The 16,389-nt window shown below is 47.7% G+C and overlaps 1 protein-coding gene across 1 annotated transcript in view; it reads left to right on the top strand.

Annotated features, from left to right (window-relative positions):
- Window positions 1-16,389, top strand: part of DCDC2C (doublecortin domain containing 2C) — a 107,010-nt gene that overhangs the window by 14,860 nt on the left and 75,761 nt on the right. The window contains exon 3 of the mRNA XM_064573528.1: window positions 12,516-12,592. Coding sequence (XP_064429598.1) covers window positions 12,516-12,592 — 77 coding nt within the window. The remainder of the gene's footprint in view (window positions 1-12,515; window positions 12,593-16,389) is intronic.

Below are 16,389 nucleotides of genomic sequence, written 5' to 3'. Positions count from 1 at the left end.
TGGGAGATTTTTGATGACTGGTTCAATTTCCTTAGTGGTTATAGGTCTGTTCAGGTTTTCTATTTCTTCCTGGTTCAGTTTTGGTAGTTGATACATCTCTAGGAATGCATCCATTTCTTCCAGGTTATCTAATTTGCTGGCATAGAGTTGCTCATAATATGTTCTTATAATTGTTTGTATTTCTTTGGTGTTGGTTGTGATCTCTCCTCTTTCATTCATGATTTTGTGGATTTGGGTCATTTCTCTTTTCATTTTGATAAGTCTGGCCAGGGGTTTATCAATCTTGTTAATTCTTTCAAAGAACCAGCTCCTAGTTTCATTGATCTGTTCTACTGTTCTTTTAGTTTCTATTTCATTGATTTCTGCTCTGATCTTTATTATTTCTCTTTTCCTGCTGGGTTTAGGCTTTATTTGCTGTTCTTTCTCCAGCTCCTTTAGGTGTAGGGTTAGGTTGTGTACTTGAGACCTTTCTTGTTTCTTGAGAAAGGCTTGTATTGTTATATACTTTCCTTTCAGGACTGCCTTTGCTGCATCTCAAAGATTTTGAATAGTTGTGTTTTCATTTTCATTGGTTTCCATGTATTTTTTTAATTCTTCTTTAATTTCCTGGTTGACCCATTCATTCTTCAGTAGGATGCTCTTTAGCCTCCATGTATTTGAGTTCTTTCTGACTTTCCTCTTGTGATTGAGGTCTAGTTTGAAAGCATTGTGGTCTGAAAATAGGCAGGGAATGATCCCAATCTTTTGGTACCGGTTGAGACCTGATTTATGACCTAGGATGTGGTCTATTCTGGAGAATGTTCCATGGGGACTAGAGAAGAATGTGTATTCCATTGCTTTGGGGTGGAATGTTCTGAATATGTCTGTGAAGTCCATTTGGTCCAGTGTGTCATTTAAAGTCTTTATTTCCTTGTTGATCTTTTGCTTAGATGATCTGTCCATTTCAGTGAAGGGGGTGTTAAAGTCCCCCACTATTATTGTATTGTTGTTGATGTGTTTCTTTGATTTTGTTATTAATTGGCTAATATAATTGGCTGCTCCCATGTTAGGGGCATAGATATTTACAATTGTTAGATCTTCTTGTTGGATAGACCCTTTAAGTAGGATATAGTGTCCTTCCTCATCTCTTATTACAGTGTTTGGTTTAAAATCTAATTTGTCTGATATAAGGATTGCCACCCCAGCTTTCTTTTGGTGTCAATTAGCATGGTAAATGGTTTTCCACCCCCTCACTTTCAATCTGGGGGTGTCTTTGGGTCTAAAATGAGTCTCTTGCAGACAGCATATCAATGGGTCTTGTTTTTTAATCCAGTCTGATAGCCTGTGTCTTTTGATTGGGGCATTTAGCCCATTTACATTCAGAGTAACTATTGAAAGATAGGAATTTAGTGCCATTGTATTGCCTGTAAGGTGACTGTTACCGTATATTGTCTGTGTTCCTTTCTGGTCTATGTTGCTTTTAAGGTCTCTCTTTGCTTAGAGGACCCCTTTCAAGATTTCCTGTAGGGCTGGTTTTGTGTTTGCAAAGTCCTTCAGTTTTTGTTTGTCTATGAGACTCGTAAGTTTTACTATTAGATGTCGGGGTGTTGACCTACTTTTTTGATTTTGAGAGGGGTTCTCTGTGCTTCCTGGATTTTGATGCCTGTTTCCTTCCCCAAATTAGGGAAGTCCTCTGCTATAATTTGCTCCAGTATACCTTCTGCCCCTCTCTCTCTTTCTTCTTCTTCTGGGATCCCAATTACTCTAATGTTGTTTCGTCTTATGGTATCGCTTATCTCTCGAATTCTGCCCTTGTGATCCAGTAGTTGTTTCTCTCTCTTTTTCTCAGCTTCTTTATTTTCCATTATTTGGTCTTCTATATTAGTGATTCTCTCTTCTGCCTCATTTATCCTAGCAGTTAGCGCCCCCATTTTTGATTGCACCTCATTAATAGCCTTTTTGATTTCTACTTGGTTAGATTTTAGTTCTTTTACTTCTCCAGAAAGGGTTTCTTTAATAACTTCTATGCTTTTTTCAAGCCCAGCTAGTATCTTTAAAGTGATGATTATGAACTCTAGATTTGACATCGTACTAATGTCCGTATTGAGTAGGTCCCTGGCAGTCGGTACTACCTCTTGTTCTTTTTATTGAGGTGATTTTTTCCATCTTGTCATTTTGTGCAGAGGAGAATAGATTAATGAGGGAACAAAATGCTAGCAAAGTAACAACGTCCCCAGAAAATATACTCTAAACGAATCAGAAAAGACCTGAAGCAGTGGAAAAAGAAACGGAAAGAGAGAAAAAAGAAAAAGAAAAAAAAGAAAAAGAAAAAGATAAAGATAAAAACAAACAAAACAAACAAAACAAAACAACAACAACAACAAAAAACCAGAATGTGATCAAATATGATCAGGCTGGTATATAGATCAGTGCCACACACTAAATTTGGGGTGTATTTTGGTCTTTTAGAAGAAAGTGCCTCCCAAAATTTTAAAGAAAGAAAAACTTATATATGTACAAAAATAAGCGTTGATATGATGAAGGGATGGAATATTACTGTAAAGATGGAAATTATAAAAAATTTTATAAAAGGAATTGATAAGAAGTTGTTTGAAAAAAGAAAGAAGAGGATTTAAAGAAAGAGAAAAAAGAAAAAAAAGGGAGAGAATGTGATCAGGCAGGGGAGTAGAAAAAACCATATACTAGAGATGTAGGGTATATTTTAATCTGTTAGAAGAAACTATCTCAAAATTTTAAAGAGAGAACAACTTATATATATATGCCAAAAATAGGGGTAACTACTATGAAGGGATAGAATATGACTCTAATAATGAAAAATAAAAATGTTTTTTTTTAAAAAGGGGTTGATAAGATGTTGGTTGAAAAAGGGAAAAAGAAAAATTCAAAAAAGAAAAAAAGACAGTTAAAAAAATTAACTTTGAAAGACTAAAGAATCATGGTAAAAAAGCCGTGACTTCTATGTGCAGTAGTCCCCTAGCGCTGGAGTTCTGCCGTTCTCATCGATCGGTAAACTTGGTCTTGGCCGGCTGTTCTCGCTGATCTTCTGGGGAGGGGCCTGTTGCCGTGGTTTCCAAATGTCTCTGCCGGAGGCGGAAGTGCCCCGCCCTTGCCCCCTCCCGCCTAAGTCATCTGCTCGGGTTTGCTCTCCGGGGCTTTTGTTCCCTGCGAGCTTTCCGTCCAGCTTTGGAGGCGGAGAGTGAAGATGGCGGCCTCCCAATCTCCGCCCCGGAGGAGCCGAGAACTCGGGGCCCCGCTCCTCAGTGCGCCCCCAGAGAAAAGCCGCCAGTCGCTCCCGTCTCCCCACTCTCCCCGGTCACTCCGTGCTCACCCGGCCTGTGACTGCGCGTTTCTATCTCTGGCACCCGACCCGGTCTGGAGTCTCCAAACCCAGCAGATCCCTGCGGTGCCCTCCCGCGCGGCTCCTCCCGGGGGAAGAGGTGAGTCTCCCCGGATCTGCCGCTTGTTGGGTCCCTGCTGGAGGAGCAGGGGCCCGACTGTGCCCCGGATCACGGTCAATGGCCACCCCGAGCTGAGAGCCCGCGCCTGGGCTCCGCCTCTGCAGCCGGCTTCCCTGCTCCGATACCTGGGAGCTCTGCCGCCCTCAGGCACCCCCGGTCTTTCTGTGACCCCGAGGGTCCTGAGACCACACTGTCCCGGAGGGTTCCACCCCCGCTTAGCCACCAGAGTGACGTCCCTCGGCGGAGCAGACTTTTAAAAGTTCCGACTTTGTGCTCCGCGGCTCCATCACTTGCCAGAAGCAGCTGACGGAGGCCCCTCCCCCGCGGTCTCTCCTCCCGAATATCGCCTCGGATTCCCTTCTCCGCACGTCCTACCTTCCAGAAAGTGGTCGCTTTTCTGTTGAGAGAGTTGTTGCTATTCCTTTCTTCGATCTCCTTTTGGGTTTGTAGGTGTTCCGAATGGTTTGATCCCTATCCAGCTGAATTCCCGAGAGGAGACGAAATCCAGGTCTGCTACTCCTCCGCCATCTTCCCTTCCTTCCAATTGTAACTTCTTTAATATTTACGGCCAGGAAGTTTCTGAAAAGGTGTATTGCTTCCAGTGATGCATGAGAATGCCCGTAGCTACCCTGGGGGTTGAGCGGCGTAGTGTGCGTGGCTGGGCGTGCTTGATGCCCACTGCCTTGGGGAAGAAGCCACTGAAAATGGATTGCTACTCTGGTTTGATATGTACGTTACTGTCTGGGTGGGAGTGTAGTGTGTTCGGGGACATGTGTCTGTGCTGTAGCCAACCTTGAATGAGCCACAACCAAGAGCTTTGACTGAAAGGGAAGATTTGGTCCAAGAAATCTGTTCCCGTGAGTGGACCATAAGTGTAGCCTGAAATTAAGATCTGTGTCCTGCTGTACCCTATGAGGACAGAGTGCCAGAGCCCTAGGGCTGGGCTGTGTGGGTCACCCTGGTGCGCACCTCTCTCTCTTGCTACCTCTACTGCTTTGCCTAACTACCTACCTTACCCCTCTTCTATCATCTCTGATTACTGACTAATACTTACTCCACCATGTCTTTCCTGCTTTGTGGTTTTGGGGGGACATCCCCATAATTGTGGGGATAATATAATAATGAGCTAAAAGACTAGTTTTTTATTGACTGTTTTAGCTGTTTATCTTATTCGAGGCATGGAAAGGTTCCGGTGAGGCATCAGATGGAGAATGCGTCTCCGCAGTGCAGCAGGCAGGCTCTGTGCTGGTTCTCGGAACAACCTGCTCCAGCCCCCTCGCCTCAAAGCCACCAAAGCCACATTGGATACCCGCTAAGGAAGTCAGCTGCAGCAGCTCCATTCGCATTAGACACTGCCCTTCCCTTGCCCTTCAGCCCCACCCTGGAAGAGCAGGGAGAGAAGGCTGAAGGCAGACGAGATAAAACACCATGCCCTCTGCCCACTGGGCTGGGTCAGGCCTGCACTGGGGGAGGGGCTCTGCTTGGGATGTAGGATTAGGCAGGGCTTTCTCTGTGTCTGCTGGGCTGATCCTGGGGTTTTTCACTTTCTGTTTGTTAATATTATGAATTACATTGATTGACTTTCAAATATTAACCCGACCTTGCATTCCTGAGACAGACCCCACTCATGAAATATTGTCCTTTTTATATATTGTTGGATTTTATTTGCTAAAATTTTGTTTGGAATTTTTGCATCTGTGTTCATGGAGGGATGCTGTCTGTAGGTTTTTATTCTTGTAATGTTTTTCTCTAGTTTTGGTATCATTTCTTCCTTAAATGTTTGGTAGAAGTTACCAGAGGAGTCAACTGGGCCTGGAGTTGTCTTTGTGGGAAGGTTTTTAACTACAAATCCAGCTGCCTTCCTAGATAATAGGGCTCCTCAGGTTGTCTTTTTCTTCTTGAGTGAACTTTGCTAGTTTGTGTCTTTTAATTTGTCCATTTCATTTCAGTCGTTGAATTTATTGCAAGAAGTCATTTATTTTTATTTTTTTTAAAGATTTATTTACTTATTTGAGAGAGAGAGAGAGCACGCATGGGAGCTGGGGGAGAGGCAGAGAGAGGAAGAAATGGACTCCCGGCTGAGCATGGAGCCTGCAACAGGGCTCGATCCCAGGACCCTGAGGACATGACCTGAGCTGAAACCTAGAATCAGAAACTTAATCAAGTGAGCCACCCAGGCACCCCATGAAGTCGTTTATAATGTTCTCTGATTCTGTTGACATCTGTGGAATCCAGTGATGTGACCCCCTCATGCTGCTATTCCTGGTCATTTGTGTCTTCTCTCTGTTTTCCTGACGAGACTGTCTATAGTTTTATCAATTTTATCAATCTTCTCAAAGAACCAACTTTTGGTTTTATTGGTTATCTTGATTTCTTTGCCTCTGCTTTCTATTTCATTGGTTCTGCTTTGAACTTTCTTCTGTGTTGTTGTGTAGGGAACCATGCTTCTATGTGGTGTGACTCTTCTCTGCACTCTCACTTTCTTCCCTTTCTCTTTAGGACATCCTTCTCCCCCCACTCCCCCTAATGCCCTTCCCTCCCAGGGCGCAGGCCTTCGGGGATGATCTCTGCTGTTTTGTCACAGGAGGGAGCTAACTTCCCTTCTCTGCCATGTGATACATTTGCATTTTTGTCAGAGACACTGTGGACACAGTGTCTTGGCCCAACGATGGAGATTTCTGTTCTGGCATCGGGCAGATGGGGAGTGCCTGGCTTGGGCACACGCTGGAGCCCACCGTGCAGAGTTGGCCTGCCAGCTTGCTTCCTTCTCCCCTCTCTGCCAACTTTGCTAGGTGGCCCTGCTTTTCCTAGCCTCCTCATCGAAGCTGATGTGGGTAACTCTTCCCCCTCCATCGGTTGGCATTTATCAGCAGCTTTACTATTTCTTTTAACCACACAATTTAAACATACGTGCAGAATGAATCACCTTTGACCCCAGTGATAATGGTAAAGTGTGAGTGTGCTGGCCGGCACTCACCCTGCTTTTGTTCTTCTTTTCTCTGCTTCTGTTTGCATTTTTTTCTAATCCTCCACCCCCATAGTCTCACTCTTCTTTCTTTCTTCCTTTTTGGTTATTTTATTCATACGCCATTATTCGCGACTCTGCAGGTAACGTAGGCAGTCGACAGTGGGCCAGTAGGAGTGGTTAGTCTCATGTGTTGCTATTTTATGTTTCCAAAAGGAGTCATTGAAGGATGTCCTCTGCATGCCAAGGTCACCCCAAGGATGCTCGTTGGTTGATTACTTGCTTTGCATACTGTGTCCCCCTCTGTTGGAGGAAGAGGCCTGAAGTTGCCGAGGTGGGACGAGGAGAGAGAGAGAGAGAGAGATGTTGGTGTATGAGGAGCAGGTGGTAAATCAAAATAGTTTGGAGAAGATAAAGCATCTTTCTTTTTTTTTTTTTTTTTAAGATTTTATTTATTTATTTGACAGAGAGAGACACAGCGAGAGAGGGAACACAAGCAGGGGGAGTGGGAGAGGGAGAAGCAGGCTCCCTGCAGAGCAGGGAGCCCGATGTGGGACTCAATCCCAGGACCCTGGGATCATGACCTGAGCCGAAGGCAGTCGCTTAACCGACTGAGCCACCCAGGCGCCCGATATAGCATCTTTCAATATAAAGAAACAAATCACTAAACCAATAGGATTTGAAATATGAAAATTTGAATGGCCCTCAGGAGGAGTAATTTGGTGGCAAACACCGTTGCTTTTGTTATGAGTAACACAAAATGAGGTAATGCATTGCCCGCTGCTTAGAAAATGCGCGAAGTGAGTTAAGAGCTCAGCTGATAGTAGTCGCTGTTGTTTCTGTTGCTGTTGGCTCTGGAGTCCCCGCTGTTGTCAGAGGTCAGGAGCCCTGGGCTTTAGCTGCTCTGACTTCCCTTGCTGACCCTAGGTAAGTGGTTGGTCTCCAGGCCCCACGGGAGACCTAGGAACCCCAGCCTGGGCCATCCTCAACCCTTCCACTACTCTAGCTCTGGGAACTTCCACTCAAGGCTCATGATAACTCAGTTCGGCCACTGTCGTGGAGGCACTCAGGAAACCAGACAGGGACCCGCCCCTCCAGTGGCATCACTGTTGAGAAACCCCCAGTGAGGTCTGGACAGGTGGCCCTGCATCCCTCCCAACCTTCCAGAGGGGGCAAAAGCCTAACTTTTAGAATCATGATAGAACCTTACACGGTACATGATATCAACTAAGTCAGTTATAAAACCCCAGTCATGGTTCTCATTTCCCCAAAACCGAAATAAAAATTCATAATCATCATGACCAAGAAGGCCAAGAACCCATTTCCCCAGCCCTGTTTTAGACACAGTTGCCTGGTCTCCCCTCCAGAGTCCACAGTGGTAAAGCCAGGGGGAGGGCTGCGAAGGTGTTGAGGGTTTGCCCAGATTTGCTACATTTCTACAGTCAACGGCGCCTGGGGTTGGGGGTGAAGGGCGATTCCCCCCTTTTGCCTTTCCTGTCCTCACATCATTGCTGCAGAGGGGCTGACCTCTGCAGATTCCTGGACATTTTGGGAAAGAGTTAAACTGGTTTATTTTTGGACTCAGAGGATCACAGAATGAGAACCAAAGTGACTTTGGAGGTGGTCCAGGGTGACCATTTCCTTAATGAGCAGAATGAGAAATGGGGGGCCCACTGCACTCTCTGTAGGGTTTCTGTGATCTGTGGCGATTGTGTGTCTCTTCACAAATACATCTGTTTAGGCTCTTAGGCTCAGCATCCTCTGTCAAGTGGTGTAGGGGCCTCTCTGTTAATTTAGCTTGCATGGCCCACGTTCCAGACCCTGACAAGCACCATTTGCTCATGATGAGATTCTCCCCTTGATGTGGTTACCTGACGAGGTCTTTTCTTGGTGCTAGACTCTCTTGAGTCTTTTCTGTTTGATGTTTTGCATGGAAAAGGCTGTGAAGATGTTCACTGAGGTAGTTGGAGCAGCTCGATGGGGTGCAAAGAGCAGGGACTTTGAAGCTAACAACAACAACAACAACAACTGCTCTCAACCGAACTCTTAACTCATTCTTGGTGCTTTGCTAAGCGCCCCACAACTGCATCATCTCATCTCGTGTTAGCACACCGAAAGCAGCCCTTAGGAGACCGGCGCCGCTCGCATCTGCCTGCACGCACGAGCATGCAGGTGCACAGCCTGTTGCAGGTTATGTAAACACAAGGTGATGGAGCCAGTGCTGGAATCATGGACGGCTCAGACTCAGGCTCCTATGTGCCACGCCGGCTTAGGTTCAAACCCCCAGGTGGCTAAAATCTACAATCAAATAGTTTTTGACGGCTTATTGTGGCCAGGACACTTCATAACGGTGTGTTCTTGGTGAAGAAAATTAAAAGCAGCTCTGATTGTTTACCGTGTGAGTATTTTGCCTGGTTATTTTGAGGGTTAGGCATGAATGCAGTGCCTGCCAGAACGGGCATTCAATAAACCATAGCTGCTACCTGGGGAAATAACTGCGGCAACCTTACGTGTCTTCTGGCATTGGTGTAGATTTGGTTTAATTACCCCAGACTGTTGGTTAAGGAGCCCTAAAGCCCACTGAGCCCTCCGGCCTCTCAGGGCAGATGAGCGAATACACGATCTCTGAACGTGTCATCACCATCAGTCAGTAACAGAAAGCCACCTGTGCTTTCTTAGGAGATTATGTGCAGTACAGGGGAAAAAAAATCCAGAATCGTGTATTTAATTGCTGGGGTTTTTAATTAGGCAGGTGATATCAGGGTTAATGAATCATTAACACATAAAAAAGCAATTAGCTCATTGTTTCCATAATTTTATGCAATCAAGCAGAAAGCTGTTTCTTAGAGTAGTTGTACCTTAATAGAATTTTGCAGATAATAATTTCTGTTGTTTTGTTTTTAAACTAGGTCAGTAGTTGTTGGTATTCACGGCTTTGATTTTTTGCCATCAGTATGCAGGTGTGTATAATCTTATATATAGTATGACATTGCTGTAGGCGTGCGTTACCACCCTGCTCAATGACCTCACTTTTTCTGGGATTCTTCCTGGAGTATCAGAGCTGTTTATCACTTGCCATGACAGCATTTATTCATTCATATTCACAATGTTCTTCTCAAACTCCTCCTATGGACCACTCATTGTTCAGGCTCTGGGGATCCTTTGTCGAACATGACAGTCAAGATCTCTGCTTCTCAGGAGGCTTACATTCCAATAAGGAGGAGTCAATAATAAGTAAATAAACACAAGCATATTAGACGGTATTAAATGCTAGATGGAAATAAATCAAGGGTGTGATTGGTCAGGGAGCACCTCTCGGAGGAGTTGCTTTTAAATGGACTTCTAAATGCAGGAAAGAGCAAGGTGTGCAAAGACATGGGAGAACATTCCAGGCTCAAGGTCTTGCGCAGGAACAAGCTTGATGTTTGAGAGCTGCAGGAATACATCCAGGGCTGTGGTGTGGGGAGGAAGGGAGGAGCGGGGATTTTAGTGGACGTGTGGCTATCTCCACTGCATGGGCGCTGAAGCAGAGGGTGACCATTCTGACTGCTGTTCACAAGGGAGGCTCTGCTCCCCGTGGAGAAGGGACTGTGGGGGTGGGAGGACGAGCCGCAGAGAGATGGGCCGCCTGACCTGCATGGCAGTGGTGGATGGGTCCAGGATACGGCTCTGAGGTGGAACTGAGAGATGCGCTAATGGGTTAGTTGAGGGGTGTAGGGGAGGAAAGGACTCACCAGTGTCTCCCAGATTCTGTGGTTGAACAGATGGGTCTGTGGTGGTGCCGCTTCCAGAGATGGGGACGTGTGGGGTAGCCAGCTGGCTGTGGGTAAGATCAGCAATTCTGTTTGAGCCTTAGTGAGATTGAGATGCCACATGCTCTGTCCGTCTCTCTCCAGTCCCTCCCCTCCCCTCCTCTGTCTCTCTGCCTCTGTGTCTCGGCATGTGTTGTAATTGGATTGAGTATTTATCACTGTGTAGCAGGTGTGGTATTGTGTCTTTTACCGCCCCCCCCCCCCAAGGTGTATCGTCCCTGCTGCCAACATGAATAGTTCGCAGCTCAGAGGTGAAATCGGCCCCGCAGAGTGGCACGGACTGTGAGCCGCAGGTGTGGGATGGGAGCCCTGGTGGGTCCGAGTCCACGGCCTGTGCTCTCCCACCCAGCGGGCTGCCTCCCAATTCGCTGTGCTCTGTCCCGGCCTCACAGGCAGCTCCCCCTTCTGACTGAGGACCTTGCAGCCTGCGGCAAGATGCTGAACGGGCTCGGTCCTTCTGACCTTCTCCACCCTGCCCCGCGTGCTCGCTGGCTCGTCGTCGTCTTCTGAAGACCCAGATGAGGAGATTTTCCTTCTCCTCTTTTACAAAAACCCGTGCTGGGGAGAGCACGAGATGCCAAAACTTTGTCGCCCACTGTTAATGGTATGTGCGGCTTCCTCATACCTCTCACGGTGAACCCAGGGGACACCGGCCGGTGTTATCCTTGGCAAAGGAACTGTGTAGGTGACCTTCACTCACTTGGGGTAATTCGGTAGAGCTGTGCCTACGTTGCAGGTTTGGGTTCAGGAGCTGGGTGATGAGGGAGGGGCGCCCTTGTCAGACCTGAGCCCCAAGCCCGCAGCAAACGCTCCAGTACCGAGTGACTCTGCTCAGTCGGGCCGGGGTCAGAAGGGAGAAGGGGTCACACGTGGCCGGAGATGGGGAAGGGAGGGTCAGCAGCACACGTGTGTGGATGCAGCAGCCAGGTGGGGGTAGCCCCTGGATGCCAGGTGGGGGTAGCCAGGATGCCAGGTGGGGGTAGCCCCTGGATGCCAGGTGGGGGTAGCCAGGATGCCAGGATGCCAGGTGGGGGTAGCCAGGATGCCAGGATGCCAGGTGGGGGTAGCCAGGATGCCAGGATGCCAGGTGGGGGTAGCCAGGATGCCAGGATGCCAGGTGGGGATAGCCCCTGGGGGCGGGGCTCCAGGTGAGGCCTCCTGGTGGACTCGGTGGGAGGTCGGCGGGCTCAGGGCATCTCCGCCAGGAGCTCACAGTGCACCGGGAGGGGGCAGCCTGCAGGAACGGCAGCATGTGGTATGGGGGGCACCCAGAGGGCTCTAATCTGGCAGGAGCCTGAGCAAAGGCGCTGTGCCGCCGGGTCCTGCGTGGAGGCTGGCAGAATGCGGAGTGGCGGAATGAGGCAGGCGGGGTAGACTGGGCTCGGGGAGAGGGAGTGTGGAGGCCTCGTGTGTCAGGTGGGGCACTTGGGCCACGGAGGTCCGGAGGGTGAACCGGCCGCAAGCTCTCCAGCCTGGTGGGCTGGGGGACGGGGAAGGGACACAGCTGGGAAGCGACTTTCAGGGGGTCACGATGGAGAAGCCTCGAGGCAGCTCTGGGACTGTGTGGGGCCATGGCCTTGATCCTCCCCCAGTGTGTCAACAGCGCAGTCCCCCTTTCTGCACTCTCTTAAATGTTAAGAGCCTGGGGAAGAGAGATTTTGCTTGCCCGCGGCAGGGCTCAGAGATCCTTTTCCTCCGTGTGTCTAGGCCACAAGGGGGCTGAGGTGGGAGCTGAACGAGGCCCCAGGGGTGGCTCAGCCCCTCAGGTTGGATTCACAGGAAAGAGAAGAGAAGGGTCAGGGAACAAGGGGAGGTGTTCTCACCTGCTTGCAGGACGTTCTAGCCGAACCCCATGACCTCATAGAAGCCACCACCGTTCTTGGGGCGCACGGTTCGGCCGAGCCGCGTGCCTGGGGAGCCATCTCGGATGCCTGCCTGTCGGGTGGGCTGCTGGCGCGTCCTGAGCACTGCTGCACAGCGTGTCTCTCCGGACCCTCCGGATGGCTCTAGCCCGCTCCGCACCTGCTCGCCTGGCCCTTTACCCCGACTGGAACACACAGCTCTCGACCCGAGCCCCAGTCACCTGGCGGGAGTCTGTCCCCCTCCCAGGGAGGAATCCGGCTTGCCCAGAGCCCTTCCTGGGGCCACCCCATGTGTCTGTTAGCCAGGCCCGCCCCCACCTTTACTTAGGTTTCGGGGCAGTGCTCCGCGGGCTGTTGGTATTTAACAGGTGTTTGTCAGTTGGAACTGAATTCTGACGCTTGCTTTTCCTCTTTTCAGATCAAACCGGTGGTACATTGTGATATGAATGTGCCTTCCAGGTGGCAAACATTTCACCGTACATCCCGGCACGTTAAGTGAGTAAGGTCTTGTGGGTGAGAAATCACGACGGCTGTGGCTCCTAAAAGATAGTGTTCCAGCTAGACAGACTCACCAGCTAGACAGACTCACCGTCACCCTCTTCCTCTCCCCCGCCCCCACCCCAGGACACCTGTATGATTCAGCCTTCCAGGTGCTACATATCCTTTCTTCTCTTGAACCTTGATTTTGGAAAAACAATCCAATCGCCTGCTGTCCAACAGTTCACATGGGGGTGCAAAGACAAGGGCTTCACACACACAATTTAATCTTAGGCTCTTATTTATTTATTTTTAAAGCTAGCCGTTGCAGCTGGTGGGTGTTGAAAGGAAACTTACGGGTTATTTCCCCACCCTGAGCTCTTACTGGCCAAGACCCGTGGGATGGCCGCAGGACGGGGATGGCAGGAGTCCCCATGCCCCCTGGAGCCATGGCGGACGCTAGGGGCCGAGGTGCCCGGGACAGTGTGTCCGGGATGAGACCACTTTCTGGGCCAGTCTGCCTTCCATTTGGGGTTGTAGAAAGCACACAGTTGACTCAAACCCATCATTGGCTCAAATCCCACCTTTCACCTTACTGTCTCTGTGACTGGCACACTCCGTGTCTCTGCACTGGGTCCTGGCTTGTAAAACAGGATGGATGATACACACCGGCGTGTGCTGAGGGCTCCCTGGCGACGGGTCCACGGGCCCGCCCAGCGCTGGTCACAGAGCAGGCACTCTCCAAATCTTTCTTGTCCTGGATGTTACAGCATTTTATGATTAGAACCTCTGATGTGGAGATGGAGAGAGTACCCTCCCTTTTGCCATGTTCTGCTCCCAGGGGACAGAATTTCAGTGAGTTTCTACAGAAGTGTGGGCTCTGCGTGTCTGAAAGGCGCTAGCGGGGACGTCGGGTCCTGGCCGTTGTCAGCATCTGCTGCCTCCCTGACCCAGTGTCCTTCATGCATGTGCCAACCAGCGAAGGGCTGGGGGCCGTCAGGTGGAAAGCCCCTGCTGGACTCCTCAGAGCCCAGACTGGGAGGCAGAAGGATGCAGGAAACATGACCTGTTAGTAGCCAAACTTGGCCCCTTTCAGGTCTCTTCAGAACCTTGACGATCACTTCCATAAAATAGCCCTCCTTTCCATTGTGCCTTCTGTAAATCTGAGCTGTTTTGAAGCGATGAGAGGCACAGTATTTCCAAATTATGTGAAAGACATCTCTTTCTGAAGAATGTATAGAAATCTCAGGGAACAGTATTGGCTTATGGATTCTTCCTGGCAAAGAAGCATATCCCTAAAGCTACATTTTTTTTTTTTGACACGAGCCAAAACATGGGTGATTCTCACTTCCTTTGACGGACATTCTTTTTTTCTACTATGGACCATTTACCTTGCAGCATGTGCTCCATGCTTTAGATTGGTTTGCTAGAAATTCCACTAGATGGACCCAAATATCCATTCAATCGCAGTGTCTTTTCTACAAAGACCTGATCATGTTTGCTTGGAGACCTTGTAAGTATAAAAACAAGCAAACAAAATAGCTGTTGCGGGTTCCAGGGTCTTAATGTTCCAGGGAGAAAGGGGTTTCTCCTTCTCACAGATGGGGAGCTGGGGTGGTGGGGAGCCGGGCTGGTGGGGTGGTGGGGGGTGGCTTGTTTGAGCACGTGCCGGATTTGGAGAGAGAGCCCGGTGCTCCCCTGACTGTCTGGGCCTCCTCAGAATTGAGATGGTCCAGACCACGTGCATTTGAAGTGTGGAGACTGAGGCTCGGATTTATGTCCTGCTTCTGCCACTAAGCGAAGCAGCGTCACCTGAGACCCATTGGGTCACTGTCATCACCATCATCAGCCCCTGACTAAGGTCCATTCCTAAGTCCATGTGCTATTTCCTATTTTTAAAAAATTTAAAATATTTCCTATTTTAATAATTTAAAATATGTTCTATTTAAAGTATTTCCTATTAAACTTTAATGAGCACCGTAGGGGGGTGCATTGAGTAGTAGTTTTATGCCTTTAACTTCTCTTACTTCAAATTATTTTAAAAAATTAACTACTTTTTGTGGCCAGAGTAACCTATGCCCATGGTAAATAAATACATAGCTTTGAAAGGTATGCGTTAAAAGTAAGCATTCCTCCCACTTTATATCCCTAGATCTGTAGTGACTTCCCTGGAGGCAACTGCTGCTAACGACTTCTGGAGGATCCTTATAGGACAGACTCACAGATGCAAGCGTATGGATCCTAAGATACTGTTGTGTATCCTCTTTTTTTTCACCACACAGCGTATCTTGGAGATGGTTCCTTATGAGCACATATGGATAAGCTGTGCTTTAAAAAACTGGCTACATAGTTTTCCAAAATTCGGATATGCCCTGATCTAACCATGCTGGGCTTTGGCCGTGCGTCCAGGGGCTCCTGCCTGCCCATAACCTCTCCCTCGAAACTGTTCTTGGGTATTTAGGTGGGGTTGGTTGGCCATCCAGCTACCTGGAGTGCTGGGTGGCAGATGGACGGATGCTTGAATTGTGGATAGCAAGAAGGTCTAGTTCATTCTTCAGCTCAACCAGCAAACTTGGGGAGATGTGTTAAGTCCAGCACACCCTCTGAACTTGCAAGTTCCTAATTTATAAATTGGAGATAACATTTCTTTCCTTTCTTTGTCTTTAAAAATTAAAATATTCATATGGGTAGTTTTTCTCATTTTTACATTCTTATTATAAATAAATGTGGGAATCTAGAACACTGTAAAGAATAAAATCAAAATCCCTCATCCTACTTCTCAGATCGTACTTGTAGCCTGAAGGACACTCACTTTTCATGTTCTCTTCGTAGCTTCTGTTGTGGTTTTTTTTTCCCAGCATTAATTATATGTGATCATTTCCCCCCTGTAAATACAAATCCTGCATAAACAATTTTAAACTGCTGCATAATTTGTTATTGTACGGCTGTGTCACAGTTTATTTAACCATTTCTCAGTACCTGGATATATAGGTGCTTTTCCTATTTTTGTTTCTATAAATAATCCTATGGGAAACGTCTTTATATATGAATCTGTTTCATTTCCATGGGTTGGATTTCACCAGTCAGATTTCCTCAGTCTATGTGACCAGCTCGCCCTTGAGGGAGAGCGTGACACTTTTATCAACAGCTCCAGTGTGTGTGTGTGGGGGGGGGGCGACACAATTCAGTTCATAAGGGTGCCTATTTCCCCACACTCAGGATAAAAGTGCATGTTAAGTATCTTTAAAAATTTAGACAAAAGTACAGCATGACCTTGTCTATTTTTTTTTTTTTAAAGATTTTATTTATTTATTTGACAGAGAGAGACACAGTGAGACAGGGAACACAAGCAGGGGGAGTGGGAGAGGGAGAAGCAGGCTTCCCGCCGAGCAGGGAGCCCGATGCAGGACTTGATCCCAGGACCCTGAGATCATGACCTGAGCCAAAGGCAGATGCTTAACAACTGAGCCACCCAGGTGCCCAGCATGACCTTGTTTAAACACTTCTCTTTTATTCCTAGTAGTAATCTATGTTTGGAAAGACTTTTGGAAAACATTTAGGAAAACCAAGCGATGGAAACATTATAGCAAATCTTTATTGTAGGAGTGCTATCACGTAAATGCATTGTCATATAACTTGCACAGAACCTTTTGTAGGGTTTATTTTGGGGCAATATTTTACATATAGAAGAAGGTGATCTCTGCATGGATTGGAAGCCCCTTGCCACAGAGCATTAGGAAAGAAAACCGATTCTTTGTATTTTGCACAAACGAATTAAAGTTTATATTTGCTCTGAAAGAAAAAGACGTATTCAT

This window comes from Mirounga angustirostris, unplaced genomic scaffold (assembly GCF_029215605.1).
Source record: "Mirounga angustirostris isolate CCGP_5_RB_7025 unplaced genomic scaffold, mMirAng1.0.hap1 SCAF_10, whole genome shotgun sequence".
In the NCBI taxonomy this organism is placed as follows: Eukaryota; Metazoa; Chordata; class Mammalia; order Carnivora; family Phocidae; genus Mirounga; species Mirounga angustirostris.
This window is presented reverse-complemented; position numbering and strand designations above follow the sequence as displayed.